Source organism: Lemur catta, chromosome 20 (genome assembly GCF_020740605.2).
Source record: "Lemur catta isolate mLemCat1 chromosome 20, mLemCat1.pri, whole genome shotgun sequence".
Classification (NCBI taxonomy): domain Eukaryota; kingdom Metazoa; phylum Chordata; class Mammalia; order Primates; family Lemuridae; genus Lemur; species Lemur catta.
The window spans coordinates 30,507,702-30,524,152 of record NC_059147.1 but is presented as its reverse complement, the minus strand read 5'-3'; the positions used below and the strand labels follow the sequence as shown (position 1 = coordinate 30,524,152).

Sequence of the window (16,451 nt, the reverse complement as noted above, 5' to 3'; positions counted from 1 at the left end):
GTTAGTAATCTTGAATATAATCATTGAATTTGTTGTTTTCTTTCATTAAGGAACTGCTAGATATTAGTGTTCCCTGAATTTTGCTAATGTAATTGGCCTTCTGTTCATACTCACACTGAGTTTATATATATGTACATGTATATAGAAGAAATAATGGTTGTTAGTCTAGTTGAATTTGTGAAAAACCAGGGACACTTTTGGCAGCGTTAATAATGCCATGTCAAAAGAGTGTCTTAAACCACAAGCCCCTCTCTTGCTCATATTAGACTTTAAAGTAGGGTTCCCTCAGAAGGAGATTTGAATGCAGGTAGTTTATTTGGGAGGTGATCTCACGGGAACAAGGGAGTGTGGAGGACAGAGGAGGCTGTCCGTCACTGTTTGAGTGCTGCAGGGGGGTGGAATGGAGTCTTATCCCCTAGTGTTTCTAACTGCCCCGCAGGCCTCAGCAATTAGAGGGAGCCAGCAGGCCAAGAGACACAGGTAGCTGGTAGTTGCAAGTCAGGTCAAAGCGGTGGTACCAAGGGGATGGGGCAGGGACAGTGTGTGTCACCCTAGATGAAGGAAGGCTTCCTACCTCTGTTATGTGATTGGGATCTTGGGTGATTTCAGATGCCCTTGAGGATATTTACTGAATGTGTGGCTGTCTATCTGTTCCCTTATGTCTTTAGATTGTCCCCAGCTACGGAAAACAAGCTCCGGCTGCATTACCGCAGGGCCCTCAGGAACAATACGGATCCCTACAAGCGGGCCGTGTACTGTATCATTGGCAGATGCGACATCACCGACAATCAGAGTGAAGTCGCAGACAAAACCGAGGACTACCTGTGGCTGAAGGCAGGCACTGTTTCTTCTGTCCCAGCAGGGCTTTACCCCTTCCCTCTGCTAACGTTCCCCACACAGAATTTACCTGCTTGATGTAGGATGCCCGTAAGGTGATCAGGGTCAGTGGATTTTTTGTTGGTAATTCCCGGGTAATAACCATAGCCTTTCACGCAGCCTCCCACTCCCAGCATTGAGCACGGCTACTGAATAGCACGACCTGTGCACGTGGCTCAGGCCGTGGTCTGTTCCAATGCATGTGTTTCTCTTGGGGATTTAGTTGAACCAAGTGTGTTTTGATGACGACGGCACCAGCTCCCCACAAGACAGGCTCACTCTCTCACAGTTCCAGAAACAGTTGTTGGAAGACTATGGTAAGATCCTGGATATGATCACCTTCTTTTCTCTTGTCCACTTAAGGCGACTATTTAAGTTTTTCTCTGGTAAAATCCTTCATCTCTGAACTCTGTCTCTCCTTCAATACCCCTATGGATCTTCAAGGCAAAACCCAACAAGACCATTTCAGATTCCAGTAGAGGCCATGTGGCCTTAAGTGTGTATGGCTTATATGGTCGTGTGTAGTAATCTGTTTTCTCTAATTCTTTGAACTGCTCCAGCAGACGTTTGCTCGGGGAGAGACAAAGAGGACTTAGCTGTTGCTTCCTGGTAGGCCTTGCCAGTGACTGTATCTGAGCACAAAGGAGAGAGAAATACCTTTTCTTCTTCTCCCTCATTGTTGAGATACTCTGGGAAGAAGATTCCAAATAGTGGTTAGCAGTTAATTGAATTCTACATTTCTTTGAATGTAATTGAACTGAAGCTTCTTTGAAATCTTCATTTCTCTCCTTACTGAGTGACTTAACAGGGCAAAGGAGATGAACAGTCACTTTGTAATCTGTGTTAAGGTCCTTAACTCTGTTTCACTCCCACCTAATGCAAGCAGTTTGGGTTTTACAACACAACCCCTACTTGCTAGTCACGTTGTGAAGTCCAGAGAAGGTAGGGGAACCGGGTCACGTGTCACTTGGCAGTTCACTGTGTCCAGGGCTTGATTAATTCAGGTTCATGCTGGTGCTTCCTTCCTGCCGGGCGCACATTGCTGCTGCTCGGGGGCCGGGGCTGCCAGTGGGCAGCTTCCTTCTGAGTTGCTTTTGTCTCCTCTTTCTGCACCCCACCAGGTGAGTCCCACTTTACAGTGAACCAGCAGCCCTTCCTCTACTTCCAAGTACTGTTCCTGACAGCGCAGTTCGAAGCGGCAATTGCCTTTCTCTTCCGCATGGAGCGGCTGCGCTGCCATGCCGTCCACGTGGCGCTGGTGCTCTTTGAGCTGAAGCTGCTTTTAAAATCCTCGGGACAGAGTGCCCAGCTCTGTGAGTATTCGTGACTGGGTTGGCAGTAGTGTGACCACATCACATTCCACAGTGGGCAACAGTGGCCTCAAACCTGTAACCAATAAGGATTTGGGCAAACAGTACCAATCATGTTAGAACGCTGTAGACAGTTGAGCTTTTTGGATGATTAATGTTAGGATTCTTGCTCCACCCCCATTAGAATTCCGTGGCAGGGGTGGTGAGCCCGTGGCCTCAAGGCCAGATGTGGCCCTCCAGATCCCCAAGTGCAGTCCCCTGACCAAATCCAAACTTCACGGCACCAATCCCTTTATTTGTTCGGTAAAATTTGGATTCAGTCAAAAGGCTGCACTCAGGGATCCAGAAAGCCACATGTAGCCCTCAGGGCACAGGTCCCCACCCCTGCAAGGTGCTGTGCACAGTGCTGGCTCTGTGGCAGGCTGACTGCCTGGGGAATGGTGCACAAGCAGTCCCCTGAGGCATGAGTCTGGTTCCCACTAGGGCTCTGGCCTTAACGACATGGGAAACCGCAGCCAGCCATCTGTGTGCATACACCCCTGGGATGGAAGAGTCAGGGGAAGGAGGGGAGTAAACGTGGGTGAGTGGCTGGGGTTCCTCATGGGCGCAGCCGAGTCACCCCAGGGCACGTGCCATAATGGTCAGTTGGGTCAGCTTTTCACTCAAAGACCCAAATACTAATAATTTACTACATAATGCCATTTTCTCCACTCTGTGCGTGGGGAGGAATTGAGGACAGGGTGATGAAGAGGATTGGCCAGAGCTTACGTTGGCAAACACCGGCTGGGCCACAGGAGTAGATGCTGCTGGGTCTGTGGATTCGGCTTCCATAGTTTCTGGGTCACGGGGGTCAGAAGGGCAGTGTGGTTGTGACGCATTCTTACCCCCATGGTGTAGTGAGCCACGAGCCTGGTGACCCTCCCTGCATGCGGCGGCTGAACTTTGTGCGGCTACTCATGCTCTACACCCGGAAGTTTGAGTCCACGGACCCCAGGGAGGCCCTCCAGTACTTCTACTTCCTCAGGTAACGTTTGCTTTTAGCCATTTACTTCAGCTAGTTTTCATTTCGGCCATTCTGAGAATGGCTATCAGAGACCTCGCATCCAGACCAGGAGCTGAGTTGCTTTTGTTCCCTTACAGGGACGAGAAAGATAGTCAAGGAGAAAACATGTTCTTGCGCTGCGTGAGTGAGCTTGTGATAGAAAGCAGAGAGGTATGTCTGTTTCCCTGCCTCGCCCGCAGTGCTCAGCGCACCTGTTCTCATGCCTGTGGGACGCCGCATGTTTACCTCGCGGTGGCCTGGGGAGGTTTCGCCGTTTTCTTTGCTTTCAGTCTCACTGTTTTCTAGTTTGTGTAAGACTTCCCAGCCACCCCATTTTCTTCCACTCTTTTGTCTCTGAAGAATTTTGGATTATGTTTATGTCTTTGTCCAATAAATTAACTTTTTTTCCTCCACAGTTCGATATGATTCTTGGGAAACTGGAGAATGATGGAAGCAGAAAGGTGGGTTAAATACATCCCTAGAGAAGTGTTCGTTTGCAGTTGGGGATTTATACAGTCAAAAGAATACAGTTAGATTTCGGGATTCACAGTCCCGTACATGCAAATCTGAACCAAGTTGCTTAGTTTAAAACACGGGGAGAGTTACAGGCCCAGATGGTGACCTTGGTTTTATACACATTTGTACCTCCTTAAAATATGCTAGTTTGTGATTAGATAACTTTTTATTATGTTCAGAATATTGGTTCACGCTTGCCAGTTTTTGAGCTGAGGTGGCTACATTTCTGCCATTCTCAGCTCAGAAAACATGCAAGAAGAAGAAATTGACTACTGCACCTAACTCTCCCCAGATGGAAAGTTAGAAGTGCACTTGACTTCCCGCAAAAGGCAGTTTCTGAGGGCTCAGAACTCCACAGTGACCTAGAAATGCAGCTACTCCCGGGAGCCTTAGTGATGCTTGAGACGTGTTGTCCCTGTTGGTAGTCATAGCAGAAGAGATAGAGGCCCCGTTGTCGGAGACCAGTCCTCACCCTGACTCTCCCTGTGGCCTTGGGAAAGTCACTTGCCCTCAGGGACTGACTTTTCTCCTTTGTAAAAATGGATGGCCTGGACCCAGCAATCTCAAGATGAGCTCACACACTTACACCATGCAGCTCAGAAAGGGGCCAGTGACAGTGGTGATGACAGTTGCCAGGCACTGCAGTGAGTGCTTTACGTGTGGTTTCTTATTTAATTGCCACAATAATCCGAAAAAGTAGGAACCATTATATCTGTGTTTTCCAAGTGAGGAAATGTAGACACAATGAGGTTCTTTTCCTCAAGATCACACAGCTAGTGTAGTAAGAAGGGAGGTGGAATTTGAACCCAGTCCTTCTGACCTTAGAGCTGTGATCTTCACTGATGCCCTCTGCCGCCTCCCGAGTGGCAGGGCCAGGTCACCCTAACTTGGCCGATGGAGAATCAGAATGGTTGATCAGAGATGTCACACTGTTGCCTTCGCTCTCCCACGGTTCCTAAGGCCTCTTACACTCTCCTGACCATTTGGTGGTTGTTGAGTGGTGATAATGATGTTTTTAAAATGTCCTGATACCACTTGCCATATATTTTTTCAGCACCGAGTTTCTTTTGCCATCTGTCTTGGAAAGCAAATCCAAAATCTTTCAGATATTTTCTCTAAGCCTCCTGATATTTTTCCCTAGTTCCTACTCATCAGCAAATTTAAAATCATTGATTTCACTGACTTTGGGTCATTTTGGAAAATTAGAAAGCACAGATGTCTTATTGCTGACTCCTCTGTGCTTCCAGTGAGTCTGCCCCTTCATGTGTGGTTTCCTTGGTCTCCTTTCAGAGTTTTAATAGGGCCTGATAGCTTCAAGAAAGCAAGAGTATGAAATACATGCATTGCCCAGGGCAAGCATTTTCAGTTAAAGTAATTTTGGATCCCATTTGCTCCTCTGTGTTTAAAATAATAGCTCCGTACTTCCGTCTCTCTCTTCCTCCCCCTCCGTGATTTCTCTTGTCAGCCTGGAGTCATAGATAAGTTTACTAGTGACACAAAGCCTATTATCAACAAAGTTGCTTCCGTGGCAGAAAATAAAGGACTGTTTGAAGAAGCAGCAAAGCTTTATGACCTTGCCAAGGTAAAGTGTGCCCTCTTCTGCACTTAACAAATCTGTTGGCCTTTTGGCATTAAATGTACAGCCATTTCGAGAGCACCATTGTTCTTCTAGTGCTTAGGCAATTATTGGTCCCGAGTGAAATTCCCATTTTGCAGAATTATTTCTGCCCATAAGGTATTTCTGTCCAAACTAGAGCAATACATTGAAAGGATGTCCTGCAGGCATTGAACTGTAGTCTCACCTGGCAGCAGAATAAGCATCCATCACATTTCAGTGGTGAAGCTACTGGCAAAAATGCCATCGTACTTACCCTCTGAGCAGCCACAGACATGCTAGTGAATACTGTGTGTTAGAGAACAAGACCACAGCTGGGCATTTTGAGAGAACTAGAATAAATATTTCTACGTAAGACCACATGATGATCACTAATGACCTAAAAAAGATTACAGTCTCGTCTTTTATCAGATGAGAAAAGTAGGCAAAAGGGCTATAAGTACTATTTTTTTAATTAAAAGTTTTCATTGATGTATAATTATCATGTAGAAAATGTACAAATATTATGTGTACAGCTTGCTGAATTTTCTGTAGGCATCTGTAACCACCACTCAGATCAAGATACAGAACATTTCCATCCACCCCATTACATTCTTTCATTTTAGTTGTTTAGTTTTTCCTTTTATTCGTTATTTTATTGACGATTTCCTTAATTTCAAAAACTTGAACAGAATGCTGACAAAGTGCTGGAGCTGATGAACAAACTGCTGAGCCCTGTCGTTCCCCAGATCAGTGCCCCACAGTCCAACAAGGAGAGGCTGAAGAACATGGCGCTCTCCATCGCTGAGCGGTAAGCCCCGGAGCTGGCTCCGTGGGACCCTGAGCTGCCACTGCCACTGCCAGGCCACCCATGCCCACCTAAGTGCATGTTCAGCTTTAGTAGGCAACAGCAAACAGCTTTCCAAAATGGCTCTAGGAACTCACCGTGCCACCAGCCCTATATGAGAGTTCCCATGTCCTCACACCATAACCAGCACTTGGTACTGTCAGACTTCTAACGTTTTTGCCAAAGAAGAGGGTATGAAAATGTATCTCAATATTTTAATCGTGCACATTAGATTTTTCCCTTTTTTCCACATTAGTTTTAGTTCTGGGCATTATGCTGTTGGATATACTTTTATTAGCCATCTCAAGGGCATTAAGGAGCAAAGCTAGTCATGAATGGATGGGGAAATTCTTAGAGGTATCTTGGCCAGTGTTTCAGAATCCACCTTTCTTCCCAGTGAGTTAACATACTTTAACCAGTTTAAGTTCCAGACTAAGGCAAAGGATGTTACTTTTTGTGCCCTCTCCAGATACTACTAATATAGTGATCCAGAGAAGAAAACTGGGTTTGGGATGCTTTTCTGGGCTAACACAAAAGAACATTCTTTGGCAATGAGATATCTCTACTTAGCAAACAATCCCTAGCGATGGCTGCCGGGACTTTTTCCTGTCAGGAAATCCTTCCCTTCCTGGAGATCGGGATGCTGAGATGGTGGTCGAGGCTGGAGAGCCATGCTTCATGCCAAGTATTTATAGGTGGATTCATACCAAAGCCACCATCAACGCTTGGCCATTTCAAAATAAACACCATTTTCCACTCCGTAATTAACCTCACCCAGAAAGTGCAAGAGGTTTTGATGTCTTTTAAAATGCTATCCCACAGTCCTGGGTTACACAGAAATTCATGCCTACTTTCTCCCCACACCCCTTTTTTGTCTTTCAGGTACAGGACTCAGGGAATAAGTGCAAATAAATTTGTGGACTCCACGTTCTATCTTCTGTTGGACTTGATCACCTTTTTTGATGAATATCACAGTGGTCATATTGATAGAGCCTTTGATGTAAGTTTCAGGAGGGGGTTTGAAGTACAGGCTAATGTATGCCCTTGAAAATTCAAAACACATCATGGAATTCATTTAAAACAAAGGAAGTGTCACCACTTGCCTGGTAAATGAAGAAGGACAGGTATAATCTTGGGGCTTTCAAGGGGATTTCTGTGTGTTTTTTTTTTTTTTTTTTTTCTTTTTTCTATTTCCCCTTTAATCTGAAAACAGGTTTCTCAAAGTAATTTGAAATCTCTGAATTTTACATTGTTAGAAAACAAGCATAAGAATTAAGTTAGTCAGCAAGTTAGAATCAAACTTGTGTATGGGGGGAATGGTGTTTTCTATTAAGAAGCCCTTTTGACCATGTCATGTGCTGACTGTGTGTGTAGGGAGATGAAGTGACTGTGAGGGCTATGTCATGTGGGGCGGTTGTTTGTTTTAAACAGATAATTGACCGCTTGAAGCTGGTGCCCCTGAATCAGGAAAGTGTGGAAGAGAGAGTGGCTGCCTTCAGAAATTTCAGTGATGAAGTAAGTCTTTTTCTTCCTGAGTGATAGAATTCTTTTTTTCCCCACTGCCCTAGCTTTTTGCCTTAATGTAGCTAACAACTTTAAGAGCTGCAGTTACAGTAACCATGCAGACTGAGTTTTCCAAGGTGGGTCTACTTAAAGAGATCCTAGACTGGCTTTTCTGTGCATGCACACATCCCCATCAGATGGTCTGAATTCCTGATTCAGAACATACAGCCTCTTCAGTGATTGACATGTGCTTAGGAAAAACAGGATTCTGGTTGATCCTGTGAAGCCTGGTTTAATTCTTTTATTATCTGCATATCCTAGAGGGCATTTTAGTGCTTAACTCTGATCTTCTTTAAGTAGTTCCATTGGGGAACATGAAACACACATCATGATTCACCGCCATCCTCCTCCTCCTTGAACTGTTTAGTCTAAAGAAGCGAATACAATGACCAGGGACTAAGTTATCACCCCACAAATCCCAGGTCGCTGTCTCTCTGTAGGGTTTCTAGCATGTTGCCACGGTCTAGCACAGGGTCCTCAGCTGGGCTGCACGCTGGAGTCTATAAAAAGCCTCCATGCCTAGGCCTTACCCCAGAGATTCTGCTTCCCCTGATCTAGGCCGCAACTCGGACTTCTCCCGTTCATTCCTCTTCTCTTGAGCCACAGATACTCAACTCTAGACTCTATAGACTGTAGAACCAGCTGCCTGGTTCTGGGATGTCACTAGTGGCATTTCAGTTTAAAATAGTTCCTCATTAAGCAACTGTCTTTTATAAAAATCACACTTTTGTTTTAGAGGAAGAAGTAAGAACAGCTTCTGCACATAAGAGGGGCATTGGCTACTGTGGCCCACACGGTCAGGAGGGCTTGCCCCTTGCTGACCTTCCCTTCACACCTGCTGCGGACTCTCCCCTTGGCCACGTGTTCCTGTGTTATTTCTTGCCTTTCCTGGCTGCGTCCTTCGTTGCATCCCAGGCTAAAGTAGTGCACCAGGGCCTGCCCTTGCAGATGCCCCCGAGGACTCTGGTGGGGTCATGCAGATTCAGTGGAGACAGCCTAGTGGGCTTGAGACAGTGAGGGGTGGTGGGAATTGTGGAGAACTGGCGTGTACACCTTCTACCTACTGACGTGCAAGGCCAGATTCTTTAATGTAATCTGCTGCCCAGATGCTGTCAGCATGCCTTTGGCTCGCTGCCCCTCCCTAGGAGGAATGGTGTAAAGAAGGGAGCAGGAAGAGTAACCACCTGACCTGAACAGCGTGGCCTGGGGATTGCTCTCCCACTTGATATTTCAGTGCCATCAGCTCCCTTTTGGTGACTCTGTAGCTCTTCACCTGGCGGCTGTGGGATGTCTTGTGCCCAGGCCTGCTTGGAGCCGCCCACCCTCCCCCCACCTTTTTTTGGGCCTGAGGGCTTGGTCCTTTTCGCTTACCGCGTGTTTTTCTCTCTGTGTAGATCAGGCACAACCTCTCAGAAGTGCTTCTCGCCACCATGAACATCTTGTTCACACAGTTTAAGAGGCTCAAGGGGACGAGTCCATCCTCAGCATCCAGGCCCCAGCGAGTCATCGAGGACCGCGACTCTGTAAGATCCCAGTGTTTGCGAGAAACATTGCTGAGAACCGTGTGTCTGGTTTGGAATCCCTTGTGCTATTCAGAGACCACATGACCTGAAACTGCTCTTTGCCCTACTGCCTGGCAGCTGGGTAGGTCTTGTGTCAGGAGGCTCTCAGATCAGAGAAACCAAGCATTAATGGATTGCAGCTCTTCTCTAGCCAAAAGAAAAAAGTGCTAAGTCTGCAAATATCACCTTTTAAAAATCAAACAGAATGCTAATTTGTAGTTGATTCCACAAGAACTTCCTGGTCATTTTAAAATATAAGGCTATTTAATGAGTCTCGGCACACCTTCATCAAAAGCAAACACTTTCATCAAAAAACTATATTTTTGATTAACACATTAATTTGATGCAAACCCTTGTTTCTCCTCTCATTTGTGCATCACAGCAACCCTAGAGAGATAACTAGGGCAGCATTTATCCCCATCTTATAGCTGAGGGAACTGAGGGCTGGAGTTGAGAAGCATCTTGCTTGCTTTTTTGGGCCCCCCAGGTGGTAGAGGGGCCATGTCTGGAAGCGGGTCTATCCAACACCTGAGACTGTGCCCTTTCTACTCCCTCTGGGGCCTCCAATAGTGCGTGGGTTAAGTAGAGCCCGGGTAGCGAGAACCCTGGGACTCACACAGCGTATGTTGTCTGATTTGACAAAAAACAGCAAAGGTGTTTGACCCAGTGAACCCATGAGGTGGTCTGGCCGGGCACAGTGGCTCACACCTGTAATCTTAGCCACTCTGGGAGGCCGAGGTGGGCAGATCATTTGAGCTCAAAAGTTCGAGATCAGCCTGAGCAAGAGCAAGACCCCGTCTCCACTAAAAGCAAAACAGTTTTCCTCAGGAATGGTACTTAAGTAAGCCTAGTAAATGACCCTTGAGTTTTCCTTAAAAGCCTTGTTACTGGGCCAGAAATGCGTTTGTGGACCCTCCATTTTTGGTTCAGATTTGGTTTAAATTTGTAGAGCCATCTTTTTCCCTCCTGGAACCATCCAGGAATTCCGTAAACATTGTTGCCTGGGAAAAGAGGGCCAAGCACGTGAGTCAGGCAGGGCGAGGGGGAAGCAGGGGAGCAGGAGAGCGGGACTGGCGCGCACACTCGGCCTTTGCCTCTGCTGTCGCAGGGGCTCCGTGGGGGCCCGGGAAACTCGGATCCCCATGGAAGTAGATGAGTAGAAACCAGCCAGGAGAGGGGACCAGAGGCTCAGAAAACTGGAACAGGCAGTTCTCAAGCTCACGGCTGAGTCAGAGCTAGTCAGATGTGTCGGGGCGAGGCGGCTTGCCCGGCAAACCCATCTGCCTTTTGCTTGGTAGACGGGCTGGGATGCCTGTGGAACTGGGGCCCCTGGGAACAAGCTTTGCTAACTGCACCATGCTGGAGGAATATGACAGTGGAGGGTATGGTTGTCATCCGCCCACCGGGGATCTGTCCCTGACACCATGGGGTAGAGGATGGAAGAACGTGGAACAGTGCCCTGACTTGGAAGTAAACTGGTTTTCTTCTCTTCTTTCCTCTTTCTCTCAGCAACTCCGAAGTCAAGCCCGAGCCCTGATTACCTTTGCTGGGATGATACCCTACCGCACGTCTGGGGACACCAACGCAAGGCTGGTGCAGATGGAGGTCCTCATGAATTAAATGCCATGCTTGGGGGGGCTCCTGGGACTGCACGCTGTCAGTACATCAGGCGCATGGGCCCACTAGGGTGGGGTTTCTGGCTTTGTTTTTGTTGTGTTTTGTTTCGTTTTTTTGTATTATGTATTTTTGTCAACACCAATAAATTTGTTTGGTTTGTATTTCTTTTCAACATTCTTTTATTTTCATTGTTTGTTTTTTTCCTTTGAAATTTTGTTTACATTTTTGTTTGTGTATTGGGATGAAATGCTGTCACTACTTCTTGGGCCACAGAATGAGAGGCCATATAGGCATCTATGACTTAGTTAAATTGACCTTAAATAATTAAAAATCTACCCAAAATGAGCCAGGAAACTAAGCCTTTGGGAATTACTTTTATTCAGATATAATATTCCATGTAGCAGAGTCGTAGTTCATTTTCACAGTTTTATTTGAATGTGAAAGCCAACCTCAGCCTTGGAAGATTTAAGATTTGTATGGGAAATATCGAGCACTCCATGTCCTCCCTGTTCTCAGGTGTCTCTTGGAGTCCATGTGGTCAGAGATCATCCCCCAAATTACCTGCTCTGCTGGCAGGATTAATCAGTTTGCTGTTCTGTTGCAGTCCCACTGGAGATAAAGGTGTAGGCCTAGAAGAAGCCTTAAGAAGAACGTTGCAGGTGTCCAGCTCGAGCTTGAGGAAGGGGTAAACCTTACGGCCTCACCCCTCTAGCTGTTCCACCGAGCGCTGGTGCCCGGGCTTGTGCACAGCTCTCTTTTTCAAGCTCCTCTTTTCCCTTCTCTAGGGGTCAGTTCCTCTGCTTGCATGGCCCCCCTTCCCCACTCCTGAAGATAATTGGCTGGGCAAGCTCATGGGTCACATTCTGAGTGTGTGACATACACAATCCAGACACTACATGGCATCAGCACTGTGGGCATTTGGTTCCTGAGCAGTAGTTGTCACCCATCCTTCGCTCTATTTCTCCCACCACCTGTCTCAAAGTCCTGGACTGGACTGGAGAGGAAACGTGGATAAGCGTTTGGTCCCAAATGGGCCGGCTGGAGCCGCGACACACTGCTCTGCTGGTTTGACGGACCGCTTCTACGGCGAGCCCGTTCCCAGAGGGCCCCCAGAGGCACTTTTGCTCCTAGGGAGAAGTTTCTTTGTCACAGAGTATGGTCACCCTCACCATCCTCTAGTTAAAATAGTTGTTCCCTTTTCTTTTGGGAAAGAGTTGATCTGTAGATAATGGAGCCATCTGCTCCGCATGGGTTGGATTCCATATTCCATCAAGGCGTGAGGGTCAGCGGGTTGTGTTCTGCCTCCATCCTCTAGTCCCATCTTGTCACCCTGGAGTGCTACCTTCCATTGAGCATCATTAGAAAGTCTCGGAACATGAGCCCTGCAGGGGACTTGATTTACCAAGTTGTGCCCTGCTTTTATGCACTGATTTAAACAAATCAAATGATTTAACAGTGCTTTTTAAAAAAGAGCACTCTGTGGACTTTCAGTAAAGTGTGACTTAATATATATACTTTTTTAACATTAGGTCTTACTTGCAGATAGAAATATAACAGGGCCATAAAAATGGGAGAAGGCTCAGGTTAAATACATATTTGCCTCGGCTCACCACTTGTTCGTTATCCCATGAGGATTACAGGTTTGCCTTTCCTTGTATCATGCAATCCTGCTGGCTCCAAAAGGAACTTTGTGCCGGCCCTGCATGGGGGGGAGGGGGGGCGGTGCCTTTGACTGGTAGATAAGACCTAAAATCAGAAGGGAGAGAAAAGCAACCAGACCTTGAGCTGCCCTGCTGGGGGAGCTTAGTTGGGAGTGAAGTGGTCACTGGTTGACAATGAGGACTTGCTGAGAGTGAGACATTTGTAGGAGAAATAAGGTAACTAAGTTCATACCAGATGGGCCAAGCCTCAGAGCAAATCCCAGTTCGGGTCCCTCAAGTTGATTCCGTGGCCAAGTGCAGCCTTCTGGGTCCGTGCAGAGATGAGAAACATGCTGAGTTTGCAAGGTCATAGCACCAGGTTCCCATGTCCCCACGTTTACAGCTTGTGCCCAGAAGTCATGACCTGTGACAGGTTATGAGCTTAAAAAGTCATCCTTGGCTCACCCGTTGAGAGAACTAAATCCTTTCCCTAGATGTCAGGCCATGAGTTCACTGTTTACCCCCAGGAACTGAGAAAAAGTAGCACTAGGGGTCTCTTGTCTTCCAGGGATGAGATTTCAGTCTTTCTAATGCAATCAAGTGCGCTTGCAGACTGGCTCAGAGTGGCTTTTAATGAACTGAATGGAAAGTTCGGAGGGAAGTACTGAACGCTCTGGATCCTTTTCAGAGGCCTGGAGTTTTAATTTCATGGATTTTGGTCTTTTGATTTTTTTTTTTAATCAACTCGACTACTTGATGTCAGAGAGAAAACTGAAGTGAAACTTCATTGAGCTCCCTTACAGCAAATCCTGTGGTTTTATCACTCACGATCTAGATGGACTCATCAAAGAGACACTAGGGCCAAAATGTTGACCCAGCTCCTGCCCTCCAAGAACTTACAGTCTAATTAGAGACTTAAGGACAATTGGGCAGCCACTTATTCTTTTGATGCATCATTTAAATCCAAGGTAGGTTACTTTAACACATTAACTGCCATGTGAGTTGTATTTAACTCACGGTGGTTTTGAGCCTGCAGCCTCGTGAAGCATATGTAACTCATGTCTCTTTACCTTGGGAGCTGCAGAGTGCGCAGGCGACCGACACTGCCACACTGTAGCATTCAGCTTACGTGATGGGCGGCCCCCTGCGCAAAGCCCTGCAGTTGGTTCGTGAAAATCTTGTTGATGCTCTTATTGTTACAATTAATATTAACAATTTAATTGCATATAACACACACAGAAAACGATAAAAAAATAACAAATTTTTCATTAAATTAGAAAGGATTGTTTTCAAAGTTTTTATTCTATTTTCATAATAAAACACTGTGGTCCCAAGGGAAAAAAAATTTTTTTTTCTAGCATGGCAGTCGATGTGTTAAGCAAAGAACTATAGGCCTTTCTGCAGTGTCCAGCATTTGCTGATTTGAAGACTATTTTCTGTTTGGATTTTTACTCTTGCCTCCTTCTGGCCAAAACCCTGAATACTAAATTTAGCAGTTACTCGCGGATATGCCAATATCCTGCTGCTTTAGACGGGATTTCTCCAGTCCTTGCTTCTGCATTAGGCATTAGAACCTTTGTCTGGTTCATTAGCTACTTCACATCACATGCCAAATTTCCATCATGCTACTCAGGAAGTGACTCAAACATGCCAAATGCTGAGTGAGAGAATAAACCCCCCTGCCAAATTGTTGGCAGGCCCCGCGCTGACTGTGGACTCTTAGCCCCAGTGAGCCACGGAGATGGATCGAACCCTGCATCCAGCAAATTGGGAGAAGGTGTTAGTTACAAAATCCGTGATGAAGACGTGCATTTTATATCAGCAAAGTTGGGCTTTTGCCCCTGCATTTCTGGAATATCAGGAAGAAGTCCACAACTCAGTAACAGGAATTGTTTAGAACTGTAGAGGAAAATGGGGCTGTTTTCAGGGTCCTGAATGTCCCCCATTCGTACTTCTAGGCTGAATCCAGAAGTCACCCCACCTCCAGACTGTCTTCTAAGTCCGTGGTATATTAGTATCTCTCACAGGGCAGGAACAGGAGGGAAATAAATCTTTTTCTGCCACTTGTTTCTAACTGAAAAGGTCGGTGGAAAAAAAAGCTGAAACCTACTAAAATGTTCTGAAAGGAGATTTCAGATGGTCTGTGCTTCTCCTTGTTACGCGTATAACTGTTGCACACTGACTACATGCGCTGCATATGTTTATGTGTCAGCCAAGTTCAATTTCAGCAGATACTTAACTCCTGCCTGTGCTGGGCCGTGCTAGGTAGCTGGGATATCCAAGTCAATCAAGCACTGTCCCCATCCCAGAGTTGTTGATCATTCTTAAGAAGTTGGTTGTTTTTTATTCTTTTTGCCAGGATCACCTAAGTGAAGTACTCTTAGGGTTCTAAGCTGCTAACCCAGGGAAGGAGGAAAACTTCTTGTCCTAACCTTCGTTTTTGAAATATGCTTCTCCTGTGTGCCCTCCCATGGGTATCTGGCCCACGGTGGATCGCTCAGCAGATGTTTGCATGAGCAGACACTTCGCTTTGGCCTCCTGTGCCCATCCCTCCCGCATGTACCTGGATTCAGATTCACGTTTCAGCGTGGGGTCCCTTAATAGGCGTTCAGTCTGAAAGAAGGTGGAAGAGAGGAATGTCTCCCAGGGTCAGATAAGAGTCAGCGCTGATCCTTCAAAGACAGAAACTTGCAGAGCTACACAGGCAGCAGGAAAACGTTGAGAAGAAGGGGGTGGAAATTTGATTTACTGTTAATAATAAAGGCCAGATCTTTACAGGGGGAGGGGTGCTGGCAGAAGCCCTGCCTTGCACTGGCGCACTCTGTACCCCCGGCTGCCTTCACCCCTGGGCATCTTTCTTGGACATGGGGAGGGTGACAAAGTTTGCCTCAGACATTGGCTTCTGCTTGGGCAGGGAGCGGGGAGCCAGGGATCCCAGAAGGGGCTTCCAGCATCGAAATGGATGTGCTGCAGCCCCTTTGGTGGCCCCAGCAGGCCTGGCCTAGACAGGCACCCATGTGACACCCAGGGCCGCATGGCCTGCAGGTAAGGCCCCTTCATCCAGGCCAGATTTAGCAAATAAAAATACAGGACATGCACTTAAATTTGCATTTCAGATAAACAGTGAAGAAAGACGTTTCCAATGTAAGTATGTCCCAGTTTGAGCTGGCTACCCTACCAGGGCTCGCCTTTGCCGGCCTAGAGAATGGCGGGCCTGTGCCAGGAGCTCTCCAGCTAAATTGAGTTACCCTGATTTGGTGCACTGTTTGCACTTCTGTGGGCAGAGGAAATAACAGTGAGATAGGAAGTCACTTGAGAGAGGGCAGTCACTGGAATTGAGTTTGGCACAGCCAGGCAGGCGGCTGAGCTGGGTAACACTGGCCCGTTGACCTGGCTGCTGTCATCACGGTATTTTCCATCAGGAGTTTCAAATGCTGTGCATTTATAAACCGAGGAAAGAGAAAAAGTACAGCCTTTTCTCACTCGATCAGCAATTTGCATTAGAAACTCGGTGGGGGAGAATTCTTTACGTTTTTCAGTTGACTGATTATTTTCCTTTTTTCTGTCTTTGCTTTTCTGACGTTGCTCTGTGTGGTGTTTGGGAGGTGGGGGGAGCGTCGGTCTGTGTGTTCTGCATGTTCCTTTCTGCACAGTAACTTCTGCATTTACTCTGTTTAGGATGGTTTCTTCCACCACCTGTCTATAGGCAGTAAACTTCTGGAATGTTCTCCTAAAGTGCCATGTGCCCCTTTTGTTCAGTCCTTCAGTGGAACGGAAACCTCTCTCGGGCCTCCTTTCCTGGGAATGTCCTTAGCACAGCCTGGGGGCGCCTCAGAAGGCAGCAGAAGTGCCTCTTCCCGGCCTCTGGGGGCGAATGAGCCAGG

General features: G+C 46.8%; 1 protein-coding gene across 1 annotated transcript in view; it reads left to right on the top strand.

Moving 5' to 3' along the window:
- The window catches only part of NUP93 (nucleoporin 93), a 91,869-nt gene extending 80,781 nt beyond the window's left edge, over nucleotides 1–11,088 (top strand). The window contains exons 11-22 of the mRNA XM_045533682.1: nucleotides 669–834; nucleotides 1,100–1,193; nucleotides 1,998–2,189; nucleotides 3,084–3,210; nucleotides 3,327–3,399; nucleotides 3,645–3,689; nucleotides 5,210–5,326; nucleotides 6,031–6,149; nucleotides 7,068–7,185; nucleotides 7,617–7,700; nucleotides 9,143–9,271; nucleotides 10,820–11,088. Coding sequence (XP_045389638.1) covers nucleotides 669–834; nucleotides 1,100–1,193; nucleotides 1,998–2,189; nucleotides 3,084–3,210; nucleotides 3,327–3,399; nucleotides 3,645–3,689; nucleotides 5,210–5,326; nucleotides 6,031–6,149; nucleotides 7,068–7,185; nucleotides 7,617–7,700; nucleotides 9,143–9,271; nucleotides 10,820–10,930 — 1,375 coding nt within the window. The 3' untranslated portion in view covers nucleotides 10,931–11,088. The remainder of the gene's footprint in view (nucleotides 1–668; nucleotides 835–1,099; nucleotides 1,194–1,997; nucleotides 2,190–3,083; nucleotides 3,211–3,326; nucleotides 3,400–3,644; nucleotides 3,690–5,209; nucleotides 5,327–6,030; nucleotides 6,150–7,067; nucleotides 7,186–7,616; nucleotides 7,701–9,142; nucleotides 9,272–10,819) is intronic.
- Nucleotides 11,089–16,451: the final 5,363 nt, after the last annotated feature.